Source organism: Molossus molossus, unplaced genomic scaffold (genome assembly GCF_014108415.1).
Source record: "Molossus molossus isolate mMolMol1 unplaced genomic scaffold, mMolMol1.p scaffold_m16_p_12, whole genome shotgun sequence".
Classification (NCBI taxonomy): domain Eukaryota; kingdom Metazoa; phylum Chordata; class Mammalia; order Chiroptera; family Molossidae; genus Molossus; species Molossus molossus.
Window position 1 is genome coordinate 89,116,857 of NW_023425347.1, and position 12,068 is coordinate 89,128,924.

A 12,068-nucleotide genomic window follows, 5' to 3' on the forward strand; every position below is an offset into this window, starting at 1 on the left:
GGAGTGAACCATTTTACTCTTCTACCAATGAAATATAGGAGACCTATTTTTCTCTTCCTTGTCAAAAAATAATGTATGGTTAAACTTTTGGATTTTGCCAGTTTGATAACAGATGGTATCTCAAAGCCATTAAGATTTTCTTCTCCTTGTATGCATGAGTTTAAGGGTCTTTTGTGTGTTTTGTTTTTTTCCCTCACCCAATGATACTTTTCCATTGATTTTTAGAGAGTGGAAAGGAGGGAGGGAGAGAGAAGCATCAATGTGAGAGACACATCCATTGGTTGCCTCCTGTATGACCCTGATTAGCCCAGGAATCAAACCTGCCACCAAGGTACATGCCCTTGACTGGGGAACGAACCCGAGACTCTTCCATCTTCGGGCTGACACTGTAACAGCTGAGCCAGACTGGCTAGGGTGTTTGTGTTTTTTTGCATGAACCATATAATTATGAATTTTGCCTATTATTCTGTTCAGTTTTTCTGTTGGGTTTTTTTCTTATTTTCCTGGATCTCTGATATAAAAGAGTCACTCTATTGTACAAGTCATTTGGTTTTTGACTTTACCTGTGGTTTGTTTTTGTTTTTTTTTTAATCCTCACCCGAGGAGTACATTTTTCATTTTTTGTTCAGATAGAGTGGTGGGAAGGGGAGAGAGAGAGAGAAAGAAACATTGATGTGAAAGGGACACATCGAGTGGTTGCCACCCACACAACCCAACCAGGGCCAGGGACAAACTGCAACCGAGGTACGAGCCCTAAGTGGGAACTGAACCTGGATCTCTGGACAGCAGGCCGACGCTCTAACTGCTGAGCCAAACTAGCCTGGGCATGCCTATGGTATTTTTTACCATGTAGAAGCCATTTATTTTTAGTAGTTTAATTCATCACTCCTTTATAGTCATAAAGCCTTCCCCAGTATGTATTATACAACATTATTTTCTTCTAATACTTTTAGTTTCCCCCTTTTCCACCATCCTTTTTTGTTTTTGTCTATTTGAAGTTTTTCCTGCTATATATATAATGTGAGTTGTGGATCGGCTTTTATTTTTATCCAGATAAAGATTACACTGCTTCAGTAATTTAAGCATTATGATGTGTTATATCTGATAGGGCTAGTCTCTAAATTTTTAAATCTTTTTTCTGGCTATTCTTGTTTATTTTTTCTTATGAACTTTATAATCAGTGTATCCAGTTCTAGCAGGAAAAAACGGAAAAACTTGTTTTAAGGGAGACTTAGGGATCATGTTAAATTTGTAAGTTAACTTAATAATTATGTGTTGTTTTCTTGAAGGTCCTATTCACAGTGTTAGGTACTTGAATTATAGGACAGGAGAGGAAACCAATATTTATATAAATTGTTAACTAATAGAATCATTTTGTTGGCAGTTTTTATACCTTCTATGATAGCACTTTTAGCATTTAATGATTTAGAGGGAAAAAGCCTGTGCATGAAGATAGGAAGAAATAATTTAATGTAAGATCAGCTAAAATTAAGTAGCCAATGCCTATTTTGTATATTTGTTGTATTAGGTGAAAGTTTTATTTGTGAGAAACTTGGCCACTACAGTGACAGAAGAAATACTGGAAAAGTCATTTTCTGAATTTGGAAAACTTGAAAGGGTGAAGAAGTTGAAAGATTATGCATTTGTTCATTTTGAAGACAGAGGAGCAGCTGTTAAGGTAGAAATTTTGAAATTTTGCTTATTGATATTTGAATTCTGCTGTTGAAACTTGATAAATACATAAAAGTGCCTTTAAAAACTGAAATGAAACTGGTTTTAAGTTTTGCCGAACTCTGAAACTTTCTTTTAATAATTTCTGTGAAGTGGCAGTAGTGTAACAAGTAAGACTCCATCATATTTCAAAGCCTGATTATTACTTACTGGATTTGTGATCTCAGACAAGTTATTTTTAATCTCTATTTTTGTAAACCTAAGCTTTGATAGCAGGATGCCTTGAAATATTACAAGGTATAGTAATTAACTACTTTGTTTACCTTGGTTTGTGGACCTTTGAAAGAAATTGAGTAGTGTATTTGACTTCACATACAGTAACACCATTTAATTTAGTAGATGTGTTCTGAGTTAATGGTTGGTTCTTCATACTTTTGTCTTTAGTCATTTTAGAATTCTAATTGCATTGACTGTGTTTTGCCAGTTTTGATAGATATATTTCTTGATTAAAATAGTTGATTAATTCCTTGATGATAGTAATGAAAAGTATACTCTGCTGCTTTATGTTAATAATGGATAGGCACCGTTTTTTGATGGGTGAAATTTCCAGTTTCTTTTTTCCTCTTGTTATCTCTCCTTGGGCAATGGTGGGGTGGGGAACGGAGATGGATAATATTATACAGCTTTTCTTTTTTCTTTTAAAACTTACCTTTATTGTTGAATGTATTACAGATGTCCTCCCTTTATTCCCCCATTGACCCTCCTCTTCCCCACTCCCGCCCATTTCCTGCTTTCCTCACACTGTTATCTGTGTCTATTGGTTATGCATATATGCATGTAAGTTTTCTTTTAATCTCTTCCTTCTTCCCCCTTCCCTTTGAGGTTCATCAGTCTAACAACCAATTTATACTTTTTAATTAAAGCTTTTCTTTTTTGTAATTGGGAAGATGGATCCAAAATCCTCAGTGACCTCAGGCTTGGTTCTTTTTCTACATGTTCTGTTGGTGGAGTGGTGCCACCTCTTAGTTGGGCAGTTTTGTTTTTCGCCCAGGGTATGTGGTTTTTTTTTTGCTTTTGTTATTTTTTGTTGACAGTATTACGGTGTCCTCCATTTTTCTCTCCTTTGCTCCCCTCCACCCAGCCCCTGCCTCACCCCAGGCCTTCACTGTTTTTAACCAAATTTTTTTTTTCCCTTTGTTGATTTTAGAGAGAGAAGGAAGTGGGGAGAGAGAACCATCGACGTGAAAGGGACACATCGAGTGGTTGCCACCCCCATGACCCAACCAGGGCCGGGGACAAACTGCAAACGAGGTACGTGCCCTTAGTGGGAACCGAACCTGGGTCTCTCTAGACCCCAGGCTGACGCTCTGGCTGGTTTGGCTCAGCGGTTAGAGCATCGGCCTGCAGTCCAGAGAGACCTGGGTTGGGTTCCCGCTAAAGGCACGTACCTGGGTTGCAGTTTGTCCCCGGCCCTGGTTGAGTCATGGGGGTGGCAACCACTCGATGTGTCCCTTTCACGTCAATGTTTCTCTCTCTCTCTCTCTCTCTCTCTTCCTCTTTCTCCCTCCCCCCTCTGTCTGAACCAAAAATGGGAAAATGTCCTCTGGTGAGGATAAAAAATAAAATAAAATAAATGTGCCTTATAGAAGAATCTTTGACTGGTTAGAATTTATTGGTTTGCTTTTTGATGGCAGCTAATTAATTAAACGTTATTGCTTATAAAATTCGCAACTTAGTACAGAATGTAATGTATGCCTTCTGAAATTACCAATGGTATGAAACACTGATAACTAATAAATTTATACTTTCTAAATAGTCCTTTTATTTAGTTGGTTAAATAACAGGGATGTATAAAAACTGGTAGGGTGGTTTGCCAAAGAAGTCTAAAATTATAAAATTTTTAGCTCAGCAGCTGCGAGTCACATTCTTCAGTATAGCCAGATGAGCCACTAGATGCTCCATTCTTTTGTTTTGACCCGGAAGCTTCTGTAGCCTCACTTAATTTTTCTTTTTAAAATATTTGTATTTTGTTTCGTTTTGTTTTGTTTTTTTAAAGAGAGAGAAAGGGAGAAAGAGATAGAAACATTTATGTGAGAGACATCGATTGGCTGCCTCCTGTACACCCCCTACTGGGGATTTAACCCACAACCCCGGCATGTGCCCTGACCAAGAATCAAACTGGGACCTCTCACACGATGCTCAGTCCACACCCACACCAGCTGGGCTCATTTAGTTTCTTTAGTTGATGTCGCTAAAAGCTAAGGTTGTAAAGGAGGAAAATTCATATCTAGAGAAGGATGGATTTAATCTTTGTCTAGATACATATAAATCACTAAATGCTCTTTATGGATAGAGCATTTATGTATGTCCAGAGAAGAAAAGATCACATAGGTAAATAGAAAGGCTGTGGTGAGGAGGTGATATTTTTGTTAACTGAGCTACCTGAACCTTTAAGTATGTCAGGGGCTGTTAGGTGGAATAACGTAAATAAAGGACTAGAGCATAGAATGCTTTTGATCACTGTCTTCCAGGTGAGTACTTGAGTCTTTCATTAGGCCAGGCTTTTTCTGAGCTCTGTGCTTTTAACTGTGTAGTCAAAGTATGTTCCAGGTTAAGTGGTGGGAGGGAAACCTAGGTCTTTTTTTTTTGGTCAATTTCTATTGAATTGCACTAACCTCATGCAATTAGAATTGCATTCTAACCTCATCAGTAACCTCATTTGTTTTCAAATTTTTAAAATTTGTATGGAAAAGCAATGTAAGACCTACATGTTGAATGCCATATGTTAATTAAAATATTTGAATCCTGATACGTTGGCAATACTGGCAATAATGTGGATTTGCTTCTTTGGTATGGCTAAGCTTTGAAGAGTTAGTTATTTGGAATTAAGGAACAGCAATAGGCAACTCTTTTACCTTTTAAATAAAATAGTACATAAGTTTTATTCTCGATATAGTTTACATATAAGAGGGTAAGATCGAGAGAAACAAGTACTTTGTGTTTTTTTTTACTTTGTGGCTAGATTCATCTTTTGCAGATTAAAATATTTAAGTAGATTGTTTATTAATGTATTAACAGGCACAGATATGTTTATGTAGTTATGTTTTAAAGTACTGTTAATTGTAAAAGTAATTATTTTTATAATTTTGCATAGGCCATGGATGAAATGAATGGCAAAGAAATAGAAGGGGAAGAAATTGAAATAGTCTTAGCCAAGCCACCAGACAAGAAAAGGAAAGAACGTCAAGCTGCTAGACAGGCCTCCAGAAGTACTGCGTGAGTCTGCATTTTAGTAAATACTGTACATCTTTGAACAGAGAATAACTTGATAGCGGACATCAGGTTAATAAAACAAAATTAGTAAGAATCTTAAAGTAAACTAATTTGGTTTTTCTTTTCTCCCTTCCCTCCATTGTTAGGTATGAAGATTATTACTATCACCCTCCTCCTCGCATGCCACCTCCAATTAGAGGTCGGGGTCGTGGTGGGGGGAGAGGTGGATATGGCTACCCTCCAGATTACTATGGCTATGAAGATTACTATGATGATTACTATGGTTATGATTATCACGACTATCGTGGAGGCTATGAAGATCCCTACTACGGCTATGATGATGGCTATGCAGTAAGAGGAAGAGGAGGAGGAAGGGGAGGGCGAGGTGCTCCACCACCACCAAGGGGGCGGGGAGCACCACCTCCAAGAGGTAGAGCTGGCTATTCACAGAGGGGGGCACCTTTGGGACCACCAAGAGGCTCTAGGGGTGGCAGAGGGGGTCCTGCACAACAGCAGAGAGGCCGTGGTTCCCGTGGAGCTCGGGGCAATCGTGGGGGCAATGTAGGAGGCAAGAGAAAAGCAGATGGGTACAACCAACCTGATTCCAAGCGCCGTCAGACCAACAACCAACAGAACTGGGGTTCCCAACCCATCGCTCAGCAGCCGCTTCAGCAAGGTGGTGACTATTCTGGTAACTATGGTTACAATAATGACAACCAGGAATTTTATCAGGATACTTATGGGCAACAGTGGAAATAGACAAGTGAGGGCTTGAAAATGATATTGGCAAGACACGATTGGCTCTAGATCTACTACATTCTTCAAAAAAAAAAAAAAAATTGGCTTAACTGTTTCATCTTTAAGTAGCAGTTTGCTGCCATTTGTATTGGGCTGAAGAATTCACTATTGTGTATATACTCAAGTCTTTTTATTTTTTTCTCTTTTCATAAATGCTCTTGGACATTAATGGGCTTGCAGAGTTCCCTTATTCTGGGGATTACAATGCTTTTATCGTTTCAGGCTTCATTTTTAGCTTCAAAACAAGCTGAGCACACGGTTAAATCATGATTTTGCAGAACCTTTGGTTTTGGACAGTTTCATTTTTTTTGAATTTGAGATAGATTACATAGGAGTATGGAGTATGCTGTAAATAAAAAATACAAGCTAGTGCTTTGTCTTAGTAGTTTTAAGAAATTAAAGCAAACAAATTTAAGTTTTCTTGTATTGAAAATAACCTATGATTGTATGTTTTGCATTCTTAGAAGTAGGTTAACTGTGTTTTTAAATTGTTATAACTTCACACCTTTTTGAAATCTGCCCTACAAAATTTGTTTGGCTTAAACGTCAAAGCCGTGACAATTTGTTCTTTGATGTGATTGTATTTCCAATTTCTTGTTCATGTAAGATTTCAATAAAACTAAAAAATCTATTCAAAACATCACTATTTCAAATTCAATTGTGTCCTAAAACATTATTTTATTCGTAATCCTTGCAAGGAATATTGTTTTCAAACTATAACTGCCTATGTGAGTGATCAAATTCATGCAAAATTTCTTGTCTATTCCAATATGTATCGTGGCTATCAGACCAAGGATTAGTCTAAATTCTAATATTTATTCCAAATAGCACTTCATTGATTGGTATTCTCTCATACTTCTAATTTTGAGATTTTTATCCTTATTTTTATAAAGCAGATCCAACAGCTTTTGAACATTCTTGCAGGCATTGGATAAATGTGTTAAAGTACAGTTAAGGAAGCAGACTGCAATTTATTTTGACCCACATTCTTTCTATAAAGGATAATTTGTTGTCTGAAGACCTTATTTGCTGGATAAGTGAATGTATGTAACAGGAAAAAAGTGTTAGTACTGTGGCGTCAGTTGCACTGCAGACTAAACTCAGCTTTAGTATACATGATTGGGACTACCACTTCAGTTACTAATTCAGGAATATGATTTTCTATTGCTATGCAAATTTGCTTTGAGAAACACATGCCTTATAAGAGAGGCTTAAAAATATCTAGTAAATATACTTCTGACTTTCTGTTAACACCCCTTATTTTTTTACTGTCCCTAATGGCTAAAGTTTTTGTTGGCCAAGTCATAACATCTCTCCCTGTTTCCTTTAGAAATTCTGATTTATTGTAATGACCGTTTTGCTTGAGAATAAGAGGAACAAAAGAATCCAAACATTACAGAGCAGAAAAATCTGGATTACTTTGAAATTACCGCAAAATTTTCCCTTCTGTTTTGTTCTTAGGTGGGTCTAAATGTATTTAAATTATAAAACTAAACCATTGGGGAATATTTAAAAGCAACACACCCTATTTTGTTGTTGTTTGGTGTCTATTATAACAGCAGTATTAGGTTTCAAAATTATAAGCCACTTAATTTTTTTGCAAGTTTGGTTAGATTATATTTTGGGTTTCATGGCTTCTCGATTTTGAGTAAGAAAATTAATATTTGCTGGTGAAAGTCAGTATATCTTATTTCGCTTTAAAACTGCACTAATTAGATAGTATAGTAAGTTCACCGGCCTTATTAACATTCCTGTTATATTTTTATAAATTGATAAAGGTATTATATAGTCAATTTTAAAATAGTTTCAGGTTAGCATGGGTATTTATTTGATAAAGCTTAGATCCAGTTTTTTATTTTTTTTAATGCCCATGTATGAAAGTAAAGACACCAAACATTCTCTAAATACTGCTTTTAAACTGACAGCACAGCTTGAAGCTATAATTATAAATCTAAATGAGACTTGAATAAAACCCTGATTTTTCTTGGAATGAAGAAAGGGTCTACAAATAAAGTTTGAGTTGTTTGTATTTCGTAAAAATTAGATGGTATGAGCTACAAAGTTGTCATGAAGAAAATTAAGACTTGGAATAAAAGTGATTCTGAAAGTAATTTGTTATGCTTCCCCCACCCACCCTAAAACAAAATCCCAGCAAAAACAAGAACAAAACTTGGATTGCAAATTAAATCTTTTTCTTTAAATGCAGATTACGTTTTATTCTCACCAATTAAAAATATATATATAGAAATGTTCCTCTAATAATGCTTTATAGGTTTTTTTTATGTCTAATTATTTAGTAGTTAAAAAGTAACTTTATAAACATTAAGTCTCACTTTAGAGCTTTCCCCTTGAGGTCTTGTAAACTATTGCTGTAGCAGCATTCAGAAAAAATAGATTCAGAGCCCAACTCTAATATATAAACCTACAAAATGATAGTTGAGGAAGGTCTTTATTGCATTAGTTTTGTTTTTTGTTTTTTTTGAATAGTTGCAAATGATGAGTTCTGGGAAATGGTTTTCTGTACTCCTGCCATCTTTTTTGCTCCCCAACTTAATTAATTTGGTTTTATTTATGAGCCTGCTATAGTAATGTGTGTTAGGAAATTTTTACTTTATATTGAGATAGACTTCTTTTTAGGTACCCTCCTGAAATTGGCATAAATATACCCCTCCCCCATAATGGAATCCTAATTTTTATTTGATCACTCATTTATAGCAGTTGCTTAAATGTATGTATTTATATGACAGTGTTTTAATTTTTAAAAGCAAAAATGTTCTAATAAGTTGCCAGATTTTTAATAAATCCAAGTTTATTTGGTCATCTAATATGGAAATTAAGTTACTATGGTTCTGTAGTAGTTTTTTTTAAACAAAAGAGTTCAGCATAATTTTTCAGTTTTCTTAGTTTCTGGGGTTATTCTGCATAAGAAAGCCCAATGCTTTCTGTTAATAAATAATTTTTCTATCACTTGATTTTGAAATCTGACTTAGGCTAACCCTCTTTTTTTAAAAGGTCAGCATGCATGAAAAAAAAATATATTTTAAATTCCAAAAGAGAAGAGATATAAAATTCCATTTCTAGCATAAAGCCATATAATATTCTTGAAACTCATTACATCATTTGCCTTCTGCCCATTTGGATAATCATACCTACGTTTTATTAATTGTGTATTATTTGTAAAACCAAACCCTTCCAGTAAATACTTGCTATAAGGCTATTGTCTATTATAAAGACTCCTAATTATGTTAAAATTTGCTGTTTTGAATTTCCAAAGAGAATTTTATTATACTGAGCTATCCAGTATTCTTAAAAGAAAAGCAATTGAAGTATGTGGAAAATGTTAATATTAGTGATGTCTTTTATTATGTGGAGTCTCTTAAGCAGGGAGCTGTGAAAAAAAGCCTTATAGAAAGAGTGCACTGGATTTATAAGTGTGTTTATGTTTCTCTAAGAATGAGAGCTTCTGTTAACTTAGTTGTTCTAAGTAGGCCAGTGGATTGGGTGACTGACTACAGAATCCAGAATGATAAATCCATTAACCAGGCATGTTTACTTTTGCATTAGAAGTTTGTTGATTAGTTCTTATTTTTGAAATGCAAACACCAAGCTTTAAAAATATTGCATACTTAATGTATGGGTCAGTAATTTAAATATAAATATTTAATTTGAAATAGTTACTGTTAATCTTTGTAGAGTTTTTTTTTCCTTTTAAAATGTGTATACATATTTTTTTTTTATTTAGAGGTTACCAGAAGCTCTGGGTTTTTTGTTTTGTTTTTGTTTTTTAATCATTTTCAGATGTTATCCAGAAATCTGCAAGTGTACTTTTCCTGTTTTAACTCCTTCCTTTTATCACCTGACTATCAGGGAAGCGAGGTTGAGGCTGCCCTGACCTGACATGTCATGATGTCGACTTGCTAGGTGGGGTTCGCTGGGGACGATAACCAGTGGAATTGTTGGTAAGAACTTTTTTTTTCCTATTTTTTTTTTTATTTAGTGGGGCATTAAGTGTGGGAGAAGGCCCATATCCTATAAGTGGGCATTTATGTTGGCCTTGTAGAAAAAAATAAGACTTTAAAGAATTCTGTTCTTAATAGGAACATATAATAAGTACTTCATGCTTTTTATTCTCAAATTGCTAGATGATTAGGAAAGACCTACTAGTATAAAGTAATAAAATACTCAGGGTATATTTTAAGTGAACAGGATAGACACTTGACAAGATAGACTCCAAATAATGTCTCTTGCAGAGACAATAAATTTGCTTTACTGTGATTTCAACCCCTCTAATAATTTCATTATATTTATATTTTTATTCGGTATATTAGCATATAACACATCTTAAGAGATGTTTATTGCAAACTAATATTAGTAAAAATAGGTATTGATAGAATGGAGAGTTTAAACAGTAGGAGAAATTATTTTTAAAAATCCTCCAAAAGAAATCTTAACATTGTAAAATGAAACTTAAAAATATAGCATTTTGAAAAACAATAGTTGACTCAGTATTCAGATACATTTGATATAATAAATTTGGGTCAAGATGAAAATACATAGGTGAAATATTAATCAACAACTTGTGTTTCAGCTGAAATCTAGGACAGCTGATGGTATTAGTAGGTGTTGGTAGAATTAAGTCAATTTTTAGATTATTGCTAAAGATTAAAATCTTTCATAGTCAGTACGGGATTCTCTGATGATGAAGAATAAATTCAGGAAATTAAATTTAATAACTAGGCATTTCTGACCATATTATATAAAAATGTAATATAACAAAAGCACTGATTAAAAGTAATTTTGGATTTTTATGCCTGAAGAACCTCCTCACTATTCTTAGGTGTTCATGGTTGGTTGGGTGTATCAATCCAGAAAGAATCTACTAGTTGTTAAACATGTGCTAGTTGGTGTCATGAATGTAAACCCTTATGTCTAGGCTTGCTGTAGACTAGTTAAACATTACTGTAGTGAAATAATTTAAGAATTTTAGTGATTGTGTCATTATGTTAAGGTACTTGTTCTCTTCTGAGACATTTTATGCATGTATCAGTGATAGAAAAGATCAGAATGTAGAACTCTAAAGATTGCACTCACTGTGCTCCTTGGGAAGTTGTATAGTAAGTAGTAGGAACACTGAAGTAGTTTTGAGCAGTTCATATAAGTTAAGGAAAATGCAGTGCAAATTTTTGGGCTTTTATGCACTAACAACAAAATACGTTTCATGGGACCAGAAAAGGAGGAGGCATTATGGGGTAAACTTACATTCTTCAAATATAAATAAGGGCTTTGATTTTTATGTAGCAACTTTGCCAGGATCCCATGAACATCTTGGTTTCTCATTTATGATGGTTGGACAAAAGGGATTTCTGTAGCTTGTTCAATAACATAGGTAGAATTGTACTTTAATGATGCCTATTATGATGTTTAGCACTATGTTACAAGAATTTTTCTATAATTGAGATGAAAGCTCCTGCAAACATTACATTGCTCATATGCATACAGTACCATGAGAATATTAAAATAGGAACATTTGCAAGACCATATGATCAGCAGTTTAATAAAAATCATGCTTTTGGTACAGCGTTCAGGTACCATAACTGTATTGGAATATTTGTACAATGTTAAATATTTTTAATAAAATTTAACATGTTCAAAATGTTGTGTTGGTGATTTTGGGTGGGGTGTGATGGGTTTGTGCAAATCAGATTCATTAGTTCTCTAATTGACACTTGAAGTCAAATGGAGTTCCTGTCCTCAGATTTAGTACTTGATTGGGCACCTGTTTGAGGGAAGGCAGTAAAGCAGTAAGATAGTAAAAATTAAAAGGACTGAACTCGAGGGGGTTTATTAAAGTGTCAGGAAGTAGCTTTACTGAAGTTTAGAGCTGGGTCTACAGATAGAGATGTTGGCTTTGGTGTAACAGGCTGCCAATAAATTTTTTCTGATGAAATTGTGGCATATCTACTTTATAAATGATCCTAGAAAACATAAAGCGGTGGGCAAAGGGAAACACTTGTATGATGCTTTCAGTAAGCATTTTATTGCCCCAGTGTCCTTGACCAATTGAAATGACAGGCCAGGAAGTGAAGAAGTGATGAAGGAATATTTAAGGAAGGCTATGTTTAGGTGCACCAACAGGTAATAGCTTCAATGTACAAGAAATACCACAGAGAAAGCCCCCTCTTTGTTTCTGACAGTAAACTTTATGAAGGTTTCTCTTTTCATACTGATTCATTCTCCTGAAGAGAGCCCTAATACAGTAGATTTTCTTTTGACTTCTTTTTCTTGGGGTGTTCTTGGTTCCTTTAGTCAAAAAGGTAGAAGTCCTG

At 34.8% G+C, this 12,068-nt stretch overlaps 1 protein-coding gene across 11 annotated transcripts in view; it reads left to right on the forward strand.

Annotated features, from left to right (window-relative positions):
* HNRNPR (heterogeneous nuclear ribonucleoprotein R) overlaps positions 1 to 9,654 on the forward strand; it is a 45,458-nt gene extending 35,804 nt beyond the window's left edge. For 6 of the 11 annotated variants that reach the window (XM_036255351.1, XM_036255353.1, XM_036255352.1 and 3 more), the window contains 3 exons: positions 1,529 to 1,678; positions 4,826 to 4,947; positions 5,091 to 6,380. In XM_036255351.1, coding sequence (XP_036111244.1) covers positions 1,529 to 1,678; positions 4,826 to 4,947; positions 5,091 to 5,703 — 885 coding nt within the window. In that variant the 3' untranslated portion in view covers positions 5,704 to 6,380. Of the gene's footprint in view, positions 1 to 1,528; positions 1,679 to 4,825; positions 4,948 to 5,090; positions 6,381 to 7,072; positions 7,123 to 9,609 lie in introns of those variants that run through there. The other 5 variants (XM_036255359.1, XM_036255356.1, XM_036255358.1 and 2 more) reach the window with 5 other exon arrangements.
* The last annotated feature ends 2,414 nt before the right edge of the window (positions 9,655 to 12,068 follow it).